This window comes from Fundulus heteroclitus, chromosome 20 (assembly GCF_011125445.2).
Source record: "Fundulus heteroclitus isolate FHET01 chromosome 20, MU-UCD_Fhet_4.1, whole genome shotgun sequence".
Classification (NCBI taxonomy): Eukaryota; Metazoa; Chordata; class Actinopteri; order Cyprinodontiformes; family Fundulidae; genus Fundulus; species Fundulus heteroclitus.
In genome coordinates, this window is record NC_046380.1 from 11,193,512 (window position 1) to 11,219,020 (window position 25,509).

Genomic DNA, 25,509 nt, shown 5'->3' on the forward strand with positions numbered 1-25,509 from the left:
CTGGGACTTGACTGTGTGAATGTAAAACAACTGTGTGATATCAAAAACTTTAATCATTTAAGCATAAACATCCTTTTTTTTTTAAATAGAAAAACTGGAAGAATACTGAATATAATGCTAATCGCTGCAAATCAAAGCACTGGGAAATTAACCACTCACTCAGCATGCTATCAAACACAAGATCTGAGACTTGTTAGAAGCGACCTATTTCTTTGTGCATGTGGCACGTGAGAGCAACATGTGCACATACACACAGACGGCACTTGAGATAAACACCATGGAGGAGGATGTTGTAACTGGATGTTTTTTTTTTGTCTTTATTCTGAGTCTGATGTAAACAGTAGAACCTGTTTTTTTTTTTTTTTTTCAATTTTATTTTTTTCTAAGAATCTCTTCTGGAAGTCAGTTTTGCTGTTTTTCACACAAGCTAAAAAGATGCAGCTAGAAGCAACAACTCCTTCATACCTCCCTGTAATCACGTCTTCAGCTCTTGCTAATCGCCTACAATAACTATCTCTGAGTGGGTCGTGTTATGGCAGGTCAAGTGCATCTGATATGTACATTACAGGATCAATACCAGAGTGTGAAGGGGAAGAGTTCTATTTGGCAGACTGTGAATATTTCACTGTGGAAAAAATAAAAAATAAACTAGTCTTTAGTGAGAGGAAGCATGGCAAGAGGGATTCTTCAATACAAAATGTCAACAACATTAAAAGTTTCTCGTAGTGAGAGAAAAAAAGTTTTTCTCCCCATTTTCTTTCTCATTTTGCTGCATTGTTTGTCCATCTGACTGAAAGGGCTTTTAACATCAGTCTATGCCGCAGGTTGTCCATTTCATGGTTTGTATTTCTTTTTTCTTTCTTCTTTTTTTTTTAACCTGTGGCACCAGTTGGCCGTGCGTGTCGAGTTCCCCTTTGCAGAAGGCCACAGAGAACTCTGTGTTTCCACATGCTGTCCAAAATTATAAACAAGAGACGATTTGCACACCATGTTGAGAATGCGCTCTCCCCAACTCTTCCTTCGTTCTTTTTTTTTTTGTTGTTGTTGCCCTTTTAAAGGGTAGCTTTCCTACTGAGTTCAACTAGTGTACAGCTGTATATCATCTATAAATTTAGATAAACTCCATTCCTTATCAGTTTTTCTCTTTTCTTTAAAAAAAATCTTTACAAAATTATCAGAATAAACAAACCAAAAAAAAAAAAAGGGAAATAAATGCTGAAACAAATAAAATTGGTGGAAGATTGAAAAAAATTGATTTGCTGGTCACTTCTAACCTCCCGTGTTTCTGGTTTTAATAGTGGGTTTGGCTGCGGGCCGGCTGAATTCTTCATCGCTTTGACTTGCGTCGTCGCAGCTCTCCACATCTTATCCCAAGCACGGAGGGAGGGTTAGGGAGAAGAGAGAGGAGGAGGAGAGAGGGAACGGGAGTAGGGGAACGTGGGGCTTGATGGTAGTCTGGTGGGAAAAACCAGACACAATGCCACACAGGGAAAAAATAAAATCCACTCCATCCTCCACGTCCAGAGCCCTGTCTCCCAACACCGTTCATCCCCCTCTGCTCCTCTCAGGAGGGTCAAACTTCCACCGACTGAATCTGGTTCATCTGTGCACGCATCATCTGGACACTGTTCAGGATTTTCTTTTGATGGCCTGCTAAAGTCACGCCAACCCTCAAGATGTCACTGTAAAGCACAAAAAAACAGATGTCAGACTAATGCTACCACAGGCCAAAGACAGCATTTCATACCCCATCTATCTGTCTATACTGTTATCTATTGATGCATGTGTGTAGAAAAAAAAAAACTGCTGAATGTGGATCAGGAATGCTGCAAAAAGCAATATAATACGGCAAAAAAAAGACAATGGGTGAAAGCAGACAAAGGCCACAGGCATTTCGATTTTAAATAAATTTGTCTCTATAAAGTTTTAAGAACAGAGTCTTTCTAGTGTCGAGCAAAAAGACAAAAAAAGGCCTACTTCATTGTGCAGGTTCAGATGCATGACTGAATTTATTAAATATATTGACACTGTTATTTCAATTAATACACCTTTTTGCTATAGCTTTGCATTTAAATAAATAGAAATGGCTTTAGAATTATCTTAATAATGAAGAATTTGTCAAGATTAATGGATTATACATCTTCTGGTGCTTTTCTAAGACCTGGGGTTCCACAGGGATATTTTTATGAAACCACTGTTATTTCTTTTATTAAGAACGAGTTTGCCTTCTGTGTTAGCTTTTTGTTTCCTGACCAAATTAGATTTTTTTCCACCTTTCCATTACCATAGCTAAAAAAATATACTGATCTTAACAACATTTCCAATCTGTTCAGTCTGAATAGATTATCTCTTAAAGGACACAAATCTTCATAAAAAAATAACAGTCAATCTAATTCTTCCTTGTAAAACCTGAAAACGTGGAATAACTTGTACTGATTTGATATCTTGCCACCTGGAAAAGGGTAGAGTGCCCTCTCTGAGTCAGGGAGGATGTCCTGACCCAAGTGGAGGAGTTTAAGTGTCTTGGGGTCTTGTTCACAAATAAGATGGAGCGGGAGATTGATAGGTGGAGATAGGGTGAGGAGCTCAGTCATCCTCCCCGGATGACTGAGCTCCTCACCCTATCTCCACTGATATACGTATTCTTTATTTATTTTTTTATTTATTATTTTTTTTTATCTAGCCTTGATGTGAGCTATCTGAAACTTTTTTCTTATCTTACCAGCACATTTTTCTTTTTTTGTTTTCCTTCAGGTTTGTAATGACTATATTGTGATGCACTCTGCACCATTATGTTAGTCAACATTCCAGGGACTGAGTGTTTTTGTTTTTATTACTAATGTTGTTAGTCTAGCATTTATTACAGTGATAAATACTGCTTAAAGTGACAAATATATGTTTTTGATGCAGCATTTATTAATCAAAGAGCTTTCGCTGTATAAAAGTGGAAGCAATTTAAAATTCTTTAGTCACAGTGGGGCACCTATTTATCCATTACACAATACATTCCTCTGCACTTATGCGGGATCTCAGCGGTAATCACATTTGTTGGATTACATATTACCATCTGTTTGTCTGAAAAACTGAAGCTAAACATCTCAGTGGGCTGGTCTCTGGCTTGTATTTATATACACTGACAGGAAATTATTTTATTGTTTTGCTAAGTGGGATGATTTCTTTTTCAGCAACTTAACCCCATATGCTCCTGTTTCCTCTATAAACCAAGGCTGAATGGGGGCCTGTTGAAAATAAAAGAAAGTTCAAGCTTTAAGCTACTATGCCCACTGTTTAGCCTGCTAACTCAAACATGATATGAAATCCAGAGAAAGCATCATTTTAAATGATGCTTTCTCTGGATTTCACATAGATAGAGCCTTGTTTCTGCTAAGATTTAAACCCTAAACCTCAGAACACCCACTTGTAGTCAAAGTTTTCTCTTACACTTATCAGACACTAAATGCAAGGTATCGTCAACACTTACTCCATGGTCATCTGAGACACCACATCAAATGTTGAAAAGTCAGAACTGGCAAAGTTTTCTTTGTACTGGCCCATCTTGATGGCATCCAGCCACTCGTCCACAGTGCTGAAGGTGGAGAAGTCTGGGATGCTGCGGTCCAGAAGAGGGAGATGAACCCTACAGAGGAGACACGGAGGACGGATAAAGAATGAGAACAGTTCAAAGTGAAAGATGTACTGTAACAACAGTCCAGACCACCTGTGAATGGTTCAAACATGAATTATTATGTTACATTTTCAAAGTGGTAGACAGAACTTAAGAGAATCCCACAAGCCTAATCCATGAAAAAAATATTTTCCAAACTGCTTCCTCATAAAGGGTATTTTCCAAATGAGGTGATAGTCTCTGGGGAGCCAACGTATTCCCTGAATGTCTGGAAAATCTGGGTTGTGGTCCTGCACTACACCGCAAATGAAAGCACAGGCAGGGATAATGGAAATCAGCAAAGCCCTGGCTCTGACAACAAACTAACACCCAAAGCAGGGATTCTTAAAAATGTTTTCTTTCAACAAAAAAAACTACAGAGCTGCTTCAACCCAGAACTTGCCTGGGGCATTCGTGGGAAGGTTTGGATCGATCAAACCAAAAGGCTTTAATTTACATAACTGCTCGGCGCCAGGAAATACAAGAGAAACCGTGTTTGGCAAATGTGGAGAGTGCCACAGAAGACACTGTCGTGAAAGCACAAATATTTCAGTCAACAATTGAATGCCTTGGTACTGACAGAAGCTGAGATGAATCATACACTTAAAGATGTTATTCATATCAGCGTGAAAAAAAGCTAAAACAAAAGGGCCTATTTTCTGTAATTCCAACGGAGAGAAGAATAAACAAACGTTTCTCACAGAGAGGAAAGCGGGGATCACGGGAAGGAGAAAAGCCGACCGAAAACTCTTGGACTCGTCTTGCTTTTCACTTACCCTGAAGCTAAAGGAGTCATGGCCTTCAGTGTGTTGGGATTGCGGATCATCTTGTCGAGGTTGTTAACAATCTGGCTAAACTTGGGACGGTTGTTGCGGTCCTTCTGCCAGCAGTCCAACATGAGCTGGTGCAACGCGCTGGGACAGTCCATCGGCGGGGGCAGCCGATAGTCTTGCTCTATAGCATTGATGACCTGCAGGGGAGACAGAGCTCTTAAGATTACTCTGAGAGAGACGTCATAATAAGTCAAAAGCATGCAGCTTCCCAGAAAAATGCTTATTTTTTATTATACTAATTACTACTAATGAAGTGATTAGTAATAGAAGCAATGTAGAAGAATCATTACCAAAAATCACAAAGGCTTGATGGTGCTGGCAATTACTCCTTCAAGGGCCGTGGTAGATTTGGAGAGGTTTAAATCCTCTACTAAACAAAATCCTTATTTGAAAACCTAATTTTATATTTACTCAGGTTATATTTCCCTCATATTATAAATAGTTTAAAGATGTGAAACATTTAAGTATGTTAAAAAAAAATAACAACAGAAGAAGGGAGCAAATAGATTTTTACATCACTTATCATGTGCCTATTACTCACTCTTCATAATGGTCAAAACGAGAGAACATACCAATCAAGTAAGGAAAGTATTTTTATTGCTTTTATAATTTCAAAAAAATTAATTATTTTTATTATTTATTTTTTCATTATTTTTTTTCATTATTTTCATTAATTATTTAAATTCATCTTGGAACAAATACTTTATTTAGCAGTCTGTTGAAAATGTTTTTTTTTTTTTAAAGAACCAACAGAAATCCGATAAAGTGGATTTAACACACTGTTTTGAAGGAAAACAGTTTATCACAATTAGTAAAAATACAATCTCATTTACCAATCTTTTCTTTGCTAAAAATGACTTAATTCATGGCCTATTGGTGTATTTCATGTTCAGTCCCCATAAAGCCACTTTACAGATATGTTTGACACTTGTACACAGGGGTAGTGCACAGTTAACAGAGAGGAACAACCCCAAGCACACTTTCAGGAAGGGCGCACAATCCCCTGCTCATTATCAGGGTCATTAAAGAAGCTCCATTCAGACGCAGATTAATCTTATTCACTAGACCTCCAAACGAGGACCCCGATGGAGCAGAAACACTATCTGGAGCTGCTAATATGATAACCGTTGAGGTCCTCAGTCCCTCTTAGCACATTAGTGTTCTCACTTTCAATTTGAAACTATTTTCATTATCTCTCTCCCCATAATTTGCTCTCTCTCTCTCTCTCTCACTACCCAGAGGGGAACAGAAAATGGAGACTCCAGTCAAGAGCAGAAATTGTCCACCGAACACTGCGGTGCATTTCAAATGATCTGATTATGTCTGTGTGGAGAGTGTGGGGGAATTTTCATACGAAACCCCAGTGTTTAGCTAAGGGACAGCAGACACCAATGACAAATGTTATCTAAGCGGAATTCGAGTCATAAATGAAAGCCAGAGAAGGAAAAAAAATAGCTCTCGCCACTGGGAGTTCGGGAGTAAATGTTTTAGGGTGCCCCCCTAACCCTGTTAAATACGTACATCTTGATTGGTCATGTCCCAGTAAGGTCTCTCTCCGTAGGACATGACTTCCCACATGACAATCCCGTAGCTCCACACATCGCTAGCTGAGGTGAACTTTCTGTACTGGATCGCTTCGGGAGCCGTCCATCGGATAGGGATCTTCCCTCCCTGTGAAAACAAAGGGAATGTGAGGCCGGTGACACCGAAACCTGATCACCACTGTCCGGTTAGATAGTGCTCACAGAATAAAAAACACTAAAGGTAATCCTAACAGGGGGGTGTATTTAACAAACACTTCTGAGAGGGAAAGTATGGTACATGGGATATTCTTGGTAGAAGAAAGAAGAGGAAAGCAACTGAAGAGATGGGATTTGTTCTGATAGGGGGAACAGAGTGGGTGTGCACTGCGGCATATACGTCAATCTCTGGTTTAGTCCTTAAAATACCCCCCCCCCCCAAAAAAAAAACTCCCGGCAGAACTATAGGAAGAATTGTCAAGCACGCACTCATTTTAAAAATTAGGCTTATTTTAGAAGACTGATAACATCCACTAAAGTCAGTGAGTGTGTGTAAAAGGTTAGAGTTAAATTACTTTATTACCAGAGCACTTGTGTACGTGGGATCTGATGTATCGTCCTCCAAGAAGCGGGAGAGGCCGAAGTCTGACACTTTGCACACAAGGTTGCTGTTGACCAGGATGTTTCGGGCAGCGAGGTCACGATGCACATAATTCATGTCCGCAAGGTACTTCATGCCCGAAGCAATGCCACGTAGCATACCGACAAGCTGGATCACGGTGAACTGCCCATCGTTTTGCTGTGGAACAGATATGTTATGCCGCATGTTATTATATACATCATAAAGAAAACAAGTCTCTCCATAGTTGGAGCTCACCTGATAATATGGCATTGTAGTAAACGTAAAACGTTAAAAGGTCTCAAAGTCATATTTGCTGTTTTAGTGAAGGATAATCTCTGGCCTTGTTGGAAAATGCATCTCATTGGTATCTTTTTGTAATATTTTATGTGGCACTAGTAGCCTTTATTTGACAGCAGGCTGACATAAGATGGGGTTGACAAAGAGGGGGAAGACATGCAGCAAAGGTCAGTGGGCCGGGACTCGAACCGAGGATCGAGGCCTCCGCTCATGGGTTGCATGTTCTACCCCTGTGCCACCACTGCACCCTATCTCAGTGGCTTCTAATGTCATTTTAAGATATTTATATTTGATTAGAATCTTATCTCGGGTTTATTTTATTAATATGCATGAATGAATGCGCTAGTTAGACCTTCCTCAAAATGCATAGCTTACACAGTTGTACTTTAACTCTTCTTTTATATATGTCTCATTCCTAAAACTAAGGTTCATTTGAAAAATAAATAAATAAATAAATAAATAAATAAATAAATAAATATATATATATATATATATATATATATATATATATATATATATATATATATATATATGTATGTATGTATTATAAAGCAGCTTTGGCAACCTACCACCAAAAGACTTCTTTCTTAGGTTATGTGTAAAAATGTACCTGTTTGACACTTTAGTCGTTACATTGCAGGTAGCAATGTAGAATCACTCAGCTGTGGTGATGATGAGCTTATTTCTCCCCTAATATGCATTCTAGCATATAAAAAACACCATATGGACGTGTTAACAAGGTCAAAAGCTTGATTCTCACTGGGGGCGGCCTTTAACTACCAAACTGCCAGCCATATGTCAGCTTTTTTAGATTGTTAGTTAGGTTGTCTTGTTTAATAATAACCTTGCAATGGCATAACTCGACCTTTTGATCAAAGTTTTATGCTAAATGTCTTTGTTAGTATATTATTCACGATTAAGATACAAAGCAACACTTATACCAGAAATTGAACACATCAACAGTTTCTAAGTAAACATATTTACTGAGAACATGGTGTTATTCAATATATTAGAAAATGCAGATGTAAGAGGCTTATTAACTGATTAAAAATACCTTTTGAATAAAACAACCTTTAAGCCGGTATGAAACATATTTTTTGGTTTGCAACTATATTCCTGACAAATGACAAATACTTATATGTAAAATATTTCTCTTTTGTTTTCTGTTTTAGGAGCCTTGAACCAAAATTTGGCTCAAATGCATGTGATTGTGCAATTTAATGACAATAAAGTCTGTCTAAGGCTAATATCAGCTGATTTAGTCATAAATGATTGCCTTTAAAAAGGTTTATCTACACACAAGCAGCTTCTAATGATTGGCTATTTCCAAGAGATGCCTCAAGACCTTCACAATCTTATTGTTGCAAAACATACAAGATTGTTAACAGAAACATTTCTAATCTTCTGCATGTGCAGCATTGGGGCCATAAGTGGAATGTTTTAAGATGACTATTTCACCATAAACCAACCATGACCAGGTGCTCCTGGCAAGACTTTTGATGTTGTTTAAAAAGTAATTAGAACAGTTATCAAAGAGACAATGACCACTAACCCTGAGCTTGAAAAAATGTTTTCCAAGAAAACAAACATTTCACTCAATGGCATCTATGCTGTTCACCTCAAAAGAAAATACACCCTGAAGCCTGATCAAAGTTTGTTGCAGAACATTTAGACATGCCATTGAATACTCAGGGAAAAAAACCTGCAAACACATCAAAATTAAACTCCCTGGATGCACACAGCATGTTTGCAGCAGGAATGGCCCTGGCACATCACCCTCGTCTCAGTATGACAACAATGAAGAACATCACTGTGAAAGGCTGCTTCTAAACATCGTACCATCAGACTTCACAAAATTACATGAAAGATTAATGTAAAAATCCACAGAAACATTCTAGATATGAGTCTGAAGATGAAGCGAGGGTTAGATTCCAGAATAAAGTTACTTTATTCTGGAATCCACAGCAATTCACTGAAATTCTTAAGCTGTATGCAAATGAAATTTCGTTTTGTACGCACTCTGTGCATACAAAATGACAATAAAGTTTGTCTAAGTCTCTAAGTCTAAGTCTAGATATTTGAGCAGTGCAATGATACCAAACACAACTACATAACCTCTCAACTGGTGTCACAGAAATATAAGTAAATAAAGTTGTAGGGTTGGTCTATTCAGTCACTTGAAAAAAATTCAACAGCATACAACTAAAAAATGTATGGACAGAATGATGATCAGCACAGAAGAACCTTTAAGCTTTGGAGACAGTTTGTGTTGAACAATGGGCCAAAGTCCCTCCTCAAGAATACTTATGAAAAAGATCCCCGTCTAGGAGACGTCTTGAAGTCACTGTCAATAAAAGATTTTCTACTCATAAATACATTTCAACAAGCATGTTCAATACTTAGCTACTGTGTCATTATGTTGGATTACAAATGCATTTGTGGACTTATCCCCTTCCCCGGGCTGCCACCTTATCGTGGTGGAGAGGTTTGAATGTTCCAATGACCCGAGGAGCTATGCTGTCAGGGCCTTCATGCCCCTTGTAGGTTCACCCAAGACAGACAGGTCCTAGGTGAGGGACCAGAGTGAACCCCACAGACCCCTTATGAAGAAAAACATATTTGGAAATAATGGGTCCCCACTCTGGAGCCAGGCGTGGAGGAGGGAACGCTGGTGAGCGCCTGGTGGCCATGCTTTCACCCATGGAGCCCGGCAGGGCACAGCCCGAAGAGGAAACATGGGTCCCTCTTACAATGGGCTCATTATCTGTCGGAGGGGCCAAAGGGGTCAGGTGCACTGTGCGATGGGTGGCAGCCGAGGGCGGCCTGATCCTCGGCTGCAGAAGCGTGCTCTCCAGGTTGAGGAGGATGTCCTACCCCAAGTGGTGGAGTTTAACGATCTTGAGGTATTGTTCATGAATGAGGGAAAGATGGAACGGGAGATCGATAGGTGGATTGGTGATGCGTCTGCAGTGAAGCGGACGCTGTACCGGTCTGTTGTGGTGAAGAGTGAGATGAGTCAAAAGGCAAAGCTCTCGATTTACCGGTCGATTTACATTCCCACCCAAGCTCGGTCATCCGGAGGGGACTCAGAGTAGAGCCGCTGCTCCTCCACGTCGAGAGGAGCCAGTTGAGGTGGATCGGGCATCTGGTTAGGATGCCTCCTGGAGGCTTCTTTGGTGAGGTGTTCCGGGCACGTCCCACCTGGAGGAGGCCCAGAGGAACACCCAGGAGACACTGGAGGGACTATGTTTCTTGGCTAGCCTGGGAATGCCTTGGGGTTCCCCCGGAGGAGCTGGCTCAAATGCTAGGCCTCCCTACCAAGATGGATGGATTTATCTGTTTTGATTTGTTTGTATTTATAAATTACATAGGTATTTATAAATACTGTGTCCAACACTTACTTTCCTCTTTGCATATATGAAATGTTTTGTTTTTCCAAGAAAATTTTTTGAAAATAAATTTAGACTCGACTACCTTTAGTGACGTGATTAAGGAATGCAACCTACATGTATTTAGTCTAGTCTGAACATTATAAAGTTGTTTTTGGTGTAAATTTTTTGACAGGAACCATCCTGCACACTAACAGGTTTTGGTTGAGCTTGACTTGCCTCTGTGGGGCAAGACAGGACTAAGCTGGGACTGGCCGCCTGCATACAGCTGTTCCCTTTTCTGCTCTGGTGACGGCTTTATACCCCGTGCTTGGGTAGTGTCTGAGGCAGTGGTGCAGCTGTGCCTCCAACTGGGCACACCTGCATTACATCCACCACCCACCACGACGCGAGGAAACCAGAAAACTCTGGAGAATGGGGCATGAGAGCATAAGGTTCCATGTGGACAGACAGGAAAAAAAAAAGCTAAGAGTGAAAATAGCAGAGTAGGTTAGAAAGGCCCAAAGCTCAGCCAAATTCCAAAAAAACTATTTTTCTTTCAAACACTTTTTTACTTTTCTGCTCATTAGCTGAGAGGATAACTCTCCTCACTTCAAGCTGCCCATCCTTGTGTAACACAGCAATTAAAAAGAATGTATTATTCATGAAAGCTTCCTCACACATACACACTGGCACCTAATCTAAGGGCCACGTTGACATATACTTTAATTGGACCAAATCCTCCTGCGATTTGGGTTCGGTCAGGGGGGAAGACACCCCCCCCCCCCCAAATAACGTCAGTAAAGTCCCCGTTTTAGTTTTGAGAAATAACTCCTCAAGCAGGTCTGGAATTCCTTCTGTTTATTTTCTAAGCTTTTAGGTGGCTCAAGATTCAATCCCATCTGTGATCTCCCAATCCCTGTTCTATTTCCGCAGCTTGTTTTTCTACAGCAGTTAAGCCAAACTTTCAGCAAGCAGCTCAGTAGCTTCTGCTGTCACTGTTACAAACAAACAACCATCAACTGCCCCAAAACACACAAATCATGTTCAGAGGCTTTGACACTATCATCAGTTGTCAATGTTAGGTGCTACAAAACTATACTGTTTTTTTCAAAGGCCTGTCAAATACTGTATGTTTAACAGGCATGTACATATGCAAAAGAAAAACCGTCTTCACCGCAGGATCAGATTCCCCCTACAAAAGAGCTGATCCTTTGCGTCTCTGAGGTCAGAGGCAGAATGCAAATAATTGCTCTGAAGCCAGCCTCAGCGGTGGGCTGACAGGCGTTTTTATGACGGCTTCGTGAGGATGGCTTTGATGTAGTCCTGGAGGAGTAAGTTAACACTGAAAACTTGGGAAGGTGGGAAACAAAGATGTAGAGACCATGTATATGCATTTTAGGACTGCTGTGAAATTGTGATTAAAGGTAAAAATTTATATTTTTTATAAACGCATGATTTTTAAAGCATCCTCGTTACTCACAAAGTTTTATGCAACACATTTAAAAGTATTACAGTCACTGTATTTCATTTTCCTTTTCAAGTGTAGTACTATCACTATCAGTAACATGCACAAATATTGCTACTAAGTAAAAATAAATTAAATAAAAAAGTTGAAATGTTTACATTTTTAAATTACCCTTAAATATGGATTCTTTTAGCTTTTTCCATGAGCGTGACTATCGCCGGTAGCTTGGTAATTTTCAACCAGTGCTTACCGATGTTTGCAGCTTCTGACCTAATAAACAACAGTAACAGTTAGGTATGACCAAATTATTTCTGATGAAAGTATAAAAACTTTAAGCTTATACGCAATGGCGTAATAAGTTGGGTGGGGCACAAAAAGTCAACACCTATTAGCAGCAACTGCTTTTTTGTGATGCATACATTATGACTTTTGATCAATTTTAAATTAAACAGATATATTAGCATAAACCAACACACTAGAAATGCCATTTTATATAAGCTAAATATAATTACATTTTTATACATAAAAGTACAAATAAAGGCTAAATAATAATGTTAATTTATTGAACAGAAAAGATTCACATCAATTCTTCAATGAGCTAGCAAGGCCAACCAACACTAGATTGTCCGGTAGAACGTAAACATAACGTGTGCAATTCCAGTGTTTCGATTGGATAATCCGAGTTTGGGGCCACAGGATTTGTACCCCACGGCTGTCTACTGAGAGCGTGTTAGGCATGCGCACTGCAATTCCAGATGTTCGTTATTTAAACAAACGTTGGTGGGCAGGCCCCAATATCAAGGTGGATATAGGATTTAGCCTACTGAGCATGTCAGTTTTCTGGCAGACTTAAGATATATAGACACAAATGTTTATAACTGAATATTATTGGTAAGGGAATCAGTCTTTTTTACAATAATACTTTATAAAGAACGATCCTGTCCCATTGATTATTGTGAACATATAGCTCCACAGCGACATCTGGTGGAGCCAAATCCCACTGGGCCCAAATGCAGAGACGCCACAGTGTGTACGCCAGTCAAAGATGGCCAAAGGAAGAGAAAACCTGCCTCATAAAACACGACACAACGTTGAACTATTTGTGTCTGCTGCATTTATTCTCTTGCTCAAATTTTGTCAAAAGTGTGCTGTTAGGAATTCATGGTTATATTTATTTTGAGTGCAGGAAAACATCTCAACACCCCACCTTTGGTGTTTCATGAACCATTGTGGAGGGAAACCCAAATATTTGAGAACACCTTCTCTACACAATTATTTATAAAACTTAAAGGATCAGTATACGAAATTTGTACAAACTTAGTCCTTTTCTTTAAAACCACTAAAGCTACTATCAGTATATTTTGTTTAGCAAATATTTGTATTATTACTACTTGGCACTGCCCAGTGGGTCCTGATCAAGGCAGTAATATTGGACTGAGCAAATCCACCCATTTATGAATCTTGCAACCTTATGTTTTTTTTAAAAAATATGCAGCTACTGTTTATATTTTTGCAGAATGTATTTTGCACATCTTGGGTGCCTCATTACTCGTACACTGTTTTGCTCATTCATGTAAAAAATGCAGGAGAAAGCGTACAAAAAAACACCAGGATGAAAATTTGTCTCTGATTTCACAACTAGCTCCACACAGACAATGAGGGGCTATGTAATATCTCATCCTATAGTGGCTTCATGTTTAAACATATGACATTTCATTTTAAGTCTTGAAAAGTAACTGAATTATTTATTGTGGGTTGTAAATGGGGAGCATGGAAAGTTCCCTATAACACCCGTCGCTGGTGAGATTATGAAAATTAAAAATCCAATGAACTCAGGAGCACTTTATATTTCTTGTCAGGGAGCAGAAGACAAAAATAATTAGAATTTCATAAGCGACCATGCGTAGCGCTGCATAATAAGCAGTGAGACTAAGAGTGCCAACGATTCTTTGCTCTACCTGACAAGACACTTAATGAAAGAGGGCACAGGAAAGACTGACAGAAAATATTGAGGGATGGGTTTGAACTGAACATTTGCAATTGAGTACAATATTTCAGCATTGGGAATAATGAGCTGTTGTGATAAAACTACCTCCAGCAATTGAATTTGATTAATCTTTATTATGTGTGCTGTTGTAACATGTTTTCTGGATATTAATATGCTGGATGTGGAGCAGGACTGATTGCCTCTTGACAGTTTTTGACAGATAGTTTGCAGGTAGCTCCGCGGTTGTTTAGTGAAGCAGAATCTGTTAGACAGAGTTGTCATAAACTTATTATGCTGATATCATGGTGTCATTTATTCTATTCTTGTCAAAGCGCAAGGTCTGAATGCAGACCTCTAAGCTTCAAAAGAGGAAAAGCTGTCAGTTTTTGAAGCCAACATTGTCGTTAGAGTTATAATTACTCTTCAGAGCTGTAAAATTGTTAGTAGTAAAAGCAATGGCATAAACACTGCTACAGGGAAAGAAATTCAGGTTTCTTACTCTCAGGAAAGTATCAAGCGACCCATTCTCCATGAATTCAGTGATGATCATTACAGGACTGCTCTTGGTCACCACTCCTTCGAGATGAATGACGTTAGGATGGTCAAACTGACCCATGATGCTGGCCTCGCTCAGGAAGTCTCTCCTTTGCTTTTCAGTGTAGCCAGACTTCAGGGTCTTTATAGCCACGAACATCTCCCTTTTTCCAGGGAGCTTTAGGTTGCCGCTGCACACTTCCCCAAACTCTCCTATCAAGAGATGACACGGAAAATAGCTTCATTTTTAAACCACCCGTAATGAAATGTGCACCGAAAAAATAGTCAGCGTTCCTGCGCCTGCTCCAACTAAGGAATCGGCTGTGAAAAAGTTGTATTCCGACCACGTTTCAGTGAGATTTCTCCGTTACCTGCACCGATGACCTGTTCAATCTTCACACAGGATATATCAATCTCCTTGGCAAACTCCCTCACAGCCTCGTTCGGGTCTTCATATGTGAACGGATCAATGTAAATCTTCATTCCTGGAGACACTTGGAAGACAAGAAAGGGCCACTATAATATTTAATTGTTGTGGTCATGTTAGCAGACCTAAGCGCCAGACAGTGAAATGCAATGAGGTACTGCAATAATTCATTCATCTTCCATTTCAGCTATCCTGTGCAATTATGGGAAATTTCTCTAAGACATAAAGGTAATGAAGGCTGGAAGATGGAGGGGATACTATAATTACAAATGGTGGTTATGACAAGTACCTTGTGGTTACTGTGTGTGGTTGTTCAGTCAGCGAGGACATGGCACCTTCAGACATCTTAGCTGTGATTTAGTGGGTTAATATATATATCATCTCCACTGAGCCAGAGAGCCATTAACACTCAGGAGAGGAAGCAGGGTCCTATATTGGCATTGCTCAACTCCACCTCTAGAAATAAATTGGCTGTCCTAAGCTGCTATGCCAGGTAAATTGGCTTAAGGTGGCCTTTAAGTGTTCAGGGACTTAAGGGTCCTGAGTTTTAAATCCGATTATACTGCACATACCTCCACATTAGACCTGAGGCCATCTGAATGGATGCAGAACTCACGCATGGCCTGCTGCAGTGCAAGAATAGCATGCACACTGCCTCAAACCCTGGCAGACTACAGCTAGAAAACATGCTGGAGCAATGGAACAGATGGAAAAGATCTTACCCGGCGCAACCCCCCCATTACTAAAGCCCACAATCTCTTCTCAAGTTGAAGCACGGTTCAAAAGACCACCTTCCTTTAATGGCAAAGACTACCATAAACAAGGGCAAAAGCCTGAACTGCGACTGGTGTGAGAACAGGATGTGCACAAGACGCGTTGGCTTCTGATAATAGCTGTGAAATACCCAGCTATTTACTGGCACGCTCTTCACTGTAGCTAAAACTGGAGTCCATTGCACAGCCTGACTAGTTTCTACTGAGAAAGTTATTATCTTATGAGTGAAAACTGACTTACAGAGGATGAGACAAAATCCCACAATCACACAAATAAATATGGAATAAGAAATTCAACGGCTAAAAAAAAAGATCTGTTATTGGGGCCAGAGGAAAATGATCTGTGTATTAACGTCACTGAAACTATACGCTTTCTGAACTGTATAAGGAAAGAAAATCCTTGAGTAATTCCATTCACTCAAGAAATTCCTTTAAAAATTCTCACAATGGCAAATGACTCATGTGCATTTGCATTCAAATGGCCTTTAACATGAGTGACGACTGACCTATTTCTCACATAATGGAATTATTTAACTATGAAATGTGATGTGTGGAACACACACTTGAACACGGAATTTGATGCGCTTAAATCCACACCCTGAGCGAGCGGAATCCAACAATGGGAAAGATTACACAAAAGTACAGGCTGGGGAAATGAGCGGCCGCTGTGCGGGCCCCGCAGACAAGGACAGCAGCGTGCAAGGTGGTAGCCATGGAGACAGGCGTGTGAGGCAGCGGTGAGCTGGACGGGTGCCACGGGGATGAGTGCGTGACACGGCAGTCATAGATACAGGTGTGTCTGGTCCTGCGGCAGAAGCCGTTGGGGAGAGTGGGTGGAGAGGAATGGCGGCGGCGGCGGTGGTTTACTCACTGTGGCCGCTGGTGTAGTGCTGCAGTTTGTCTGTGTATTCTGAATCACCTCTGTCAAAGCCACGCCTCCTGGGGAAAAGACAAAGAACTCTAGCTCTGGCTCGAAGAGAGGGAACAAGGAGGGGGAGAACACATGAATCAAACACCCCCAGGTGTAGCTAAGCTTAAGATAAATCAGCTAAAACCAGACTACAGGGTAGAAAAGGTTATTTTTTTATTTTTTGTGCGCTGCGAAAAAAAAAAAAAAAAGGCATCTACACAAGTATACCGCACACATGAAAATATATATTTCATTCCAGTCCATACTTGGTTTAGTAAATGCATTAACTGCTTTGAGGTTGTAATTATTGTAAGTTTAACACATAAACTCTTTTTTTCCCTGATATTTTATGTGCTTTTAGGATCTACAGTCTACACACAGAATGTCTTTTTTATTAACTACATTAAGAATTATTATCAAAGATTTAACAGTACTGTTATATTTAATTCATTGGTGCATCTCAGTGAATAACAATTTTATTTAATATAAATATAATTATATTTATAATTATTTAAAAAGTGAAAATCATATACCAACAGATTCATTACGCAGATTGATGTTTTTGACACTTCTATAAAATGCTGAGTATGGCTACTAGCTTATGACATTTTCAGTTTCTCAAAAAAAAAAATCTGAAAATTACACTAAGGATGATTTTTTAATGTATGCATTTTATGTTAAAGCCTACACAGTCATGGGGTAGACTGCTGCCTTGACGTAGCCCTGCAGACAGTCGCTAACACCATCCACAAGGAGGACATGGCACAAAAGGCCAATCTTAAACAAGCTGGCTGTTCACAGAATAATACATTCAAGCACATGAATAAAAAGTTGAGTGGAAGAAAAAGGTGTGATAGCAAAAGGTCCAAAAGCAACAGAGATCGCTGTAGCTTTGACGGGATTGTGAAGCAAAGCCCTTTCAAGAGTTCAGGGGAGATTCATGAGGTGAGGACTGCGGTGTGTTAATCTAGTCCTGAACCAGAGACAAAATCTCCAGGCTGAGGAGAAGAACTGGACTGTTAAACAGTGGTGTGAAGTCCGCTTTCAGATAAGCAGATATATTGTGTATGCTCTCAGTATATGGAGAGCAGATACTGTACCGTATATGGAGTTCAGTAGATCCATTTTTTTCTATAACCTTTTTATTTTCTTATTTTTTAGTTCTTAAGTAATGCACAACTTTTTTTTGTCTGCAAAACATTCTTAGATTTTTATTACTTATATTTTAATTTCACCGAGATGGTCATATTTTGGCAGATGCCACCAAATCTAACTTACAGTATTTGTGGCTCCTTTGTGAAAGATCCTATAAAATTCCGAATAGGCAAAATCTGTACCATCATCAGTTTGTAATAAATAACTTAATCTTAAACTACAATCTTTTTAACCAACTCTAAAACTAGAAGCTGTTCTTTTCATTTATCTTTCCCCGACTTCAGTACACCATCAATACTTTGTCTTTTTGCAACTATAATCCAAGACGGTGATATACAGACTACATCAAAGCCCAGGGGAAATCTGCAGCAATAACATTGTTATGTTAAGAAATTTATCTTACGCATACTTTTCAGACTTAGAAATAATGCACAGGTGCAGACCTGCACTATCAATATGGTTGGCCCAAGTGGGACATGAAATCCAAACCAAAGGACATGAACCTTTGATACTCATTCAACTCAAGTATCCGCAGAGCTCTAAATTTTAAAGCCCAAGACTCCTATATGTACCGCATGCTTTTCTTGTTGCTGTGTAACAGGAATTGTTAAACAATTGAGTAAGATAGTGCAAACTAAAAAAAATAAAGTGGCACTTTGGTTAGTTCAAATGTTATTTTCATACACTTTTGTAAGACTTTTACATTCCAGGACGGACTCACCGGTTACAAACGATGATGATGACAACCAAAGCAATGAGGAAAACCAACCCTGCAGCTGCCGACCCAATGATGAGTGGAAGTTTCTCCTGCAAGCGTGTGTTGTATTCCTCTGAAGAAAAAAAAAGAACAATTACAGAAGATAAGTGTAATGCCATGCATGCACATACACACAGTCACGCAGAGCCACAAGCTGAAACATATGGGAGAGCATCTGAGCCTCTGCAATGGGTGGCAGACTGGCATACGGCTGGGTGAACCAACGAGCGTCTTGGCATCTCCACTGGCCACACGCAGCATTTTAAAAACCACTTCGAACGTGCTCAGATGTCGCAGATACGGACAAATCATCTGGCAGATAGTGTGTGAAGTGAAGGAGGGAGAGAGCATATTTTCATGAGAAGCAGAATGGTTAGATAGCCGAGAATAAAAACAAAAGCAAAAAAAAAAAATAGCTACTAATGGTCACAGAGAGACAGAGCAAGCCTATTTTTATGAAAGTCACAAACAATTGTGTTATTATTTTTAAATGGTTACTGAGTTTATATGAGTTTTAAATGATCAACCTAATGGAACCAATTAAATATAATAAAATGTTCATTATAATGTTTTTGCTTCGGGGAAAGCTTTATCCTCCCTCTCCGGTTATATTTTGCTGAAAGATACTAAGTATTATTTATATTTGTAAAATTGTTCTTTACTTTAAACTTATTCAGCAACGTTCAATATCACTTTCTTAAGTGAAAGCTGAAAACAATTAGCATCATACAGCCTCTGTTTACACAATATTTCCAGTTCTGAGTCAGTGTGATATTTTGTCTGTGCTGGGATCTGTGTGCATCACGGATGTTCCTGTGAGAGTTCAGGCTAATGATGGCTCTAGGCTCTGCAGGCTGATGGAAATGAGATGTTCAGAGGGGAATACCCAGAGATAGCTCTAACATTAACCTACTTGACTGATGTTTACTAAATGGAAGCCATGATTTAAATAACAAGACAACTTCCATCTGATCCCTAACCTAATAGTTGGCGTAAGAGAAATAAAATCATTGTTAGTTTTTCATCTAATAATATAAACTTCATGTACGTTTACACAGTTCTTCTGTTTTGGCTTTTTTTGTCAGACTTAAGTGTTTCACATAACCAGACAAATTTCAGACAACGAAAAGCTATGCAAATGCAAACAGTTTTCAAATGTTAATTAAATATATTGAGCAAAGAAAGCTATTCAAGGTAAATCTTTAAATGGCCCACAGCCAAAACAAATTATTTTTTTTAGTGGTCTTGCCCAAGTCTGGACTGAAATCTGAATAAAAAAACGGCTGCTCTTGGTTAAAATCTCTAATGTCACACAATTCTGAGAAAGAAAACTTCCCCAAAGGGTTGAAAAAGACTTTTTGACAGTTTTTGCCAATGCTTGATGGTAGTTGTTGCCGCCAAGTGTAGTAAGACCAGTTATTAGATTATGGGCGCAATTACTTTTCACCCATGGCCAAGTTGGTGCAGAAAGCTCTTTTTTTTACCTTAAACAAGTTAAATCCTCACTTAGGAAACTGCATTTTTTGTTCATTGAAATGATCCTTTTGTGTTGCTAAAATTTGCTTCATGTTACGAAAAATGCACGTATGACAAATAAATCGAAAACGGAATAAATCTGTAAGAGTGCAAATGCGTATTCACAGTACTGTAATTGTTTTATACACTTACGCTTTACCTTCTACAGATAATGTGTCCTTCTCAGTCCTGCAGCTGTCTGAAACGTTACTGCACTACATGGTGTGTTGAAAAGCCAAGCATGAAAGGTGATAAGAACTGTGCGTGCTGTGCTGAGCACCGGCTGAATTCTCACCCTCCGTCATGGTCTGGAAGTACAGTTTGCCACTGTAGCGTCCGAACCCAGCTACGGTGCGGGCCCGGACCTGGAAAACATAGATGCTCCCTGACTTGAGGCCACGGATGACTGCCGTATTCGTCTGGCTTCTGATGGTGGTAGAGTTATATTCTGATTGATCCTGGGGGCAGAAAGACAGATAAGTTTAAGTGGATTGGTGATTATTATGGTACAATTGCATGGGATAATTTTGAAATGCTAAACTAAGAAACAACATATTAGGGGCCTAAACTAGTCAAAACTGTTATGACACATCTAAGACATTTCAATATATATTTGATGACATTTCAAGTATCCATTAAGAAACTAATACCAATTTTTTTTGTATTTTATCTTTTTTTTGTTATAGAAGGGAAACATTTCAAGGCTGCTGTTTGGAAAGTAGACTGGCAGGCAGTTTGAGGTCAGGTGGATCCTCTGAGCTAGGCCTTGAGATGATCAGAGCTGTATTCCACTGCCATACTTTCCCTCTCCAGATTGCTGACAGGATGAGAGCAGAGACTGGGACTTTTTTAGCCACTTCCTTCAATACGCTTCTCAGCATACACTTCTGAGTCACAACATGAGCTGGGACAATTGTTTTGACAGCTCTCCCCTGTGGTGTTAGTAAGAGAAATGATCGTCGAAAGGGAAATAACAGACAAAAGCTCGAGAAACTATGCGTATAACTGCTTCTGTGTGGGTGCCTCTGTGTGTTTTCTTAATAATCGACATGCTGGAGTACGCGCACATTTCAGACCGTGAGGGTTCTTTTGAGAAAGTATGCTTATTCGGAGCAGCTTGCCCCTCAAATACTATTTTTACATCAGTCAGCGTACCATTTTTTCAACCACAAGTCTCAGCACATCAATCCCCCTGGCCCTGCTGCAAGGCTGAGCGTGGTTTTCTTTCCCAGTGACTGACCGTGATTGTAAGTGGAGGAGAACAAGCAGAGGTTTCGAGCAATATTCAGAAGCTACATCCCTCCAAGGATCTGCTGCTAAGCAAATGAGCGGAAGTAGATTCAGAAAATGCAATAAAGAAAACAATTCAAATCCTTACATGCGACTACGATGTGTTCGGCCAGATAAGAGGGGGAAAAAATGAACACAGTCTGTGTTTTAGGCTCAATGAGGACATGGAGAAAGCATTTATGCCTATTTGCTTGAATGATTATGAGTACCTTTTCATAATACTGTAGTTCATAGTCCAAGATGACACCATTTGGCTGATCTGGCTGAGACCAAGAGAGCGTGATGCTGTCCACAGTGCGGCTGACCTGGTGCATTATGGATACAGTGGATGGGGCTGTGAAGAGACAAAAGCAGTGTGTTACTTGTAATGAAAAAAAAAAAATAAAGTCAGCTTACACTACACCGTCATGCTCAGAGAATCTACCCCATCTTTAATCTCGCAATCAAACACTGACTTCTGGAAAGCCGTAAGCCCGTAAAATCCAAAGCATATAATAATGTGTAGTTTCCTGTTGGAGCATCAAGGGCAGGCATCAGGCTGGCAAGTCACAACACTGGCTGGACCACAGAAGCAGCCACATGGAACTTCCCGGTATAAAATGTGACTTTGATGAGATGAATATATGTTTGTCATGGTGATAACAGACTACTTTCGTCTAATTTATTATTTAAAAATCACCAGACCACCATGCAGACGAAAGCGGATTTCTTTACTTTTACAAAAAAAAAAAAAAGATTAAACTGTTAATCATAAATACCAACTAAAAATCCCCCTTTTTATGTTGCTTTGGAGCACTTTGCTTCACATTTTATGTAAAATAACTTGGTAGCCTAAAAGAATATCACTATTAAGGACTGGTGAAATAATATATGATAGAAGAGTTACATTTTATGAATAAAATATTCTCTGGTAAACTGTAGAGCCCTTAGAAAGAACCCTAACATATCTGTTAGAGGCATGCTCAACAGTGGGGAGCCTTAAAGGTTTTAGAAATGACAAGTTATGTATAAATATCGTCAATAAACTGTCTAGTAAAGCCATTTGTAAAGTACTTATTTACACATTGTAAAATATATATGCAAATCAATATATGTGTGGCAACAAATTAAAACTTTTTGATTGGATATTATTTAGTAATACATTTAATAATGAATTTATTTAGCTAGCTAGTTAGTTACAGTAAAAATAAGTAAAAATACATATTTACTTAATTATAGTAAAATAAATATGTAATATAATAAATAATTTTTAGGCTAAACATAATGTATTTTTTAATTTGTGTGTATGTGTGTGAACTAAATTTATTTATGTATTTTGTTACACAACTAATATCTAATAATGATAAAAAAAACAATACTTGGTAGTGAACTTCTTAACACCATGGGTGGTCGGCTATTATCTTACATGGCCAAGTGACCTTAAATATTGTCGGGTCAGACAGGGGCGTGATCACCTAAAGTTGTCCAGCACCCATTATGATTAGTTCAGGGTGCCACAGGTCAGCTTAAAGCTAAGAGAGGCTGAGGATAAAAAGCTCAGTCTGGGAAGCTTGGCAAGGCCTGCAGGCCTCAATGTCTGAGCCTCTGTGTGTGTGTGAAAGGGTAGGGTGGGTTGAGGTGTCAGAGAAGGAGGGGTGCAGGGCAAAATTTATGTACACCAAGCCCCGCGCTCATCAGTTTCAGGCCCATGCAATTCACACACACTGCCCTCAGCCAGCAACACAGTGGCTCCCCTGAGTCCAAGCAATAAAGTCAAAAGTCTCTCCCTCGGCACGCGTTCTCTGTTGAAAATCCATTGACTGGAAAACTACAACTACCACGCCTCTATAATATAGGGCTGTGAAGTGGCATGTGTATAGTTGTTATATAATTATCTGTAAATTATGCATCTGATTTTAATATACTATACATTTAAGTACCAGGCAGAAAAAAATGTTTGCTCAAAGCGTGGAAAGGAGAAGAAAATCCAGTTATATAAGTAACCACAGTGACTCAGACCTAATAATAAAACATCTGTCAGCAAAGCCTTGCGTGTCGTTTGACTAAACAAAAGCGTCCGTCGAACATAATGAATTGTGATATCTCACATAAAAGAGGTTGGCAAGTCACTGAGTATGTTATGTGCAGCTGACGGAAGATAATAAATCGGGGTTCTCCATTTCATGTTAGCGAAACACTCTCACCAAGATGTCCTGTAGCTCTCCAGTGTTTGGCAGAGTTCTCCCTTTCAGGAGTCAGAGATACAGCAAATGTTTGCAGTGTGCAGTCGGGACACCAGCCTGAGGAATCTCCGTCGTCTCAACGCACTCCAAAGTTTGTTTGCAGTTACAAGATAGATGACAATCTAATAAGGCAACCAGTTATTAAAAGAGGAACGCAGGAGTGTCCAATTACGGATGCGCGTACATTCAAGACTGCCACATGGCCTTTTCCTGCATAGCATTTCCATTAAACACACCGAGCGGCCATGCCCAGAAACCTGATACAGGACTGGAGAAACAAAGGCAGCTCATGTATTCATGTACAGGAAGATGGACACATGCCAGCAAAAAAAAAAAAAAAAAAAAAATCCTGTCGGAGAACACTGTGGTTCACTTTTGTTAAAGGACGTCTTCCAAAGCGACAGAGTGGCAGTTGTCATGTCTGGCCTCAAAAAGCAAGGACAAAGGGAAATTCAATTAAATGAGGATATGGCTGTTTGAGGTAATTACTGCACACAGAAGTAAAGTGTTGAAAACTTAGGCAATGAGGAAAAAAGCCTAGATGCTTGAAATTTAAAACCATCTGCGACGTGCATTATAAGGTAAATCAGCACATGCACTTTAAGCTACGTTTGTGTTCCACCAATTGACTGTGGAATGCATTGGCACACCGAGCCAAGGCTTCGCTGCAGTGATGCCTTCAGGACTGATTCGCAGATGCAGACTATTTTCTTACATGAAATTTATGAACTCCAAATCCACAAGTCTCTTTGGCACTTTAAATCTTCACGTCTACCTAGATTCTTTTTTTTTTTCTCTCTCTCTTTCCACATCTTAACCTGTGATTTGGAGGGTTGAGTAAATACATGGTTTCCTGTGTGTAAACGTAAGTCATCAAATTATGCCACTAAACACATGTTGCGTCCATTCCTGGCCATTTTCTGTTGTTGCAGTAATTATCTCTAAATCATGAGGATTGTACTCACTTTAACGCAAGCAGAATTTAAAAAGGTGGCTTGACAAGCGCTCCGTGTCGCGCGCATGTGCTGAGCCAATTCAATATCAAGTCGGAACTTTTTCTTCTCGGTAACGGACGCAAACCTTCACTGACAGCTTTATTCATAGGCTTTCTCAAAACTAACGAGGTACTTACAAAGCCAAGGACAGGGTAGTAACTTCATGTATTTAAATTAGATGGGTGAATTGGAAAGACAAATGGTGTGGTATGTTATGGCTTTTTCACAAACACCACAAAACATGAGCATGTGGATATAGAAGGGCTGCTATTGGTCAGTAAAAAAACAACAACAACACGTCAGCATAGTGAATTTTTCTTTGTGGGAGTACATTTTTGCATAATTTTAACTGTCGACAGACTGTGTTTGCTTTTACTTTATCTCCAGTACACCAAAAACTTCTAAACAGCTCAAAGAAAATAATGGGGACAATCAAATCAAATAATGAATACAGGGGAGGAATGAGGGAGTATCATGTTACTTAATTGAACAAAGACAGGCAGCCCCAGCTGTTGTCAGAGAATTAGGTTTCAGACCCCACATTATTACCCCACACTGGATCTGATAGAAAAAACAGTCACTCCCAGTCCACTCTGGCCCTGAACCAAGCTACGAGAACACAAAGGCTCTGTTTTTGCGCAACATCTGCGATAGATGTTTTACTGCTATATCTGAGCACCTAATGGCATCCCTAATCAATTAAAGATGGAGTTTACGGGGATATTTCTGCTCATTAAAATCCAAGCCAATTTACCAGGACATTTTTTCTGCTACCACACGTAGTACAAAAGCGAGGCTTTCATCCATCCAATTAATGTATGGCTCTGTAATGTTATTATATTGCGCTCTTTTAGTGGGCTTCCCCACTCTCTCTTTGAAGATCTCCTTGACTTGTAGTGTTTGGCCTGGAATAATAGGCACGGCTGAGAACATGATGGGCATCTTCATTAAGTAAAGCTGATAAAGAGGGACCCCTGGGGGTGACTGGCAGCAGAGGAATCTGGACACACAATCACAGCCCAAAACGTCCAGGGATAAAGGAGTCTTACACTGCTCCAATATCAATGAAATATACAAACAAGCCTTGATAGACAGAGAAGTGGTGGAAAAATGTTTAAAATATCCGGCTTATTTCACAAAGCTCATAGTCAACACCATGTAATGAGCTAAGA

General features: G+C 39.6%; 1 protein-coding gene across 4 annotated transcripts in view; it reads right to left on the bottom strand.

Moving 5' to 3' along the window:
* Positions 1-303: 303 nt before the first annotated feature.
* The window catches only part of ephb2b (eph receptor B2b), a 153,330-nt gene continuing 128,124 nt past the window's right edge, over positions 304-25,509 (bottom strand). Inside the window, exons 6-16 of one of the 4 annotated variants that reach the window (XM_036124699.1) lie at positions 21,330-21,454; positions 20,126-20,288; positions 18,280-18,388; positions 16,365-16,432; positions 14,665-14,787; positions 14,259-14,506; positions 6,601-6,816; positions 6,019-6,168; positions 4,441-4,634; positions 3,482-3,637; positions 304-1,682 (exon numbers count right to left, since the gene is read on the bottom strand). In XM_036124699.1, the coding sequence (XP_035980592.1) occupies positions 1,574-1,682; positions 3,482-3,637; positions 4,441-4,634; positions 6,019-6,168; positions 6,601-6,816; positions 14,259-14,506; positions 14,665-14,787; positions 16,365-16,432; positions 18,280-18,388; positions 20,126-20,288; positions 21,330-21,454 (1,661 nt within the window). In that variant the 3' untranslated portion in view covers positions 304-1,573. The remainder of the gene's footprint in view (positions 1,683-3,481; positions 3,638-4,440; positions 4,635-6,018; positions 6,169-6,600; positions 6,817-14,258; positions 14,507-14,664; positions 14,788-16,364; positions 16,433-18,279; positions 18,389-20,125; positions 20,289-21,329; positions 21,455-25,509) is intronic. The other 3 variants (XM_036124702.1, XM_036124700.1, XM_036124701.1) reach the window with 3 other exon arrangements.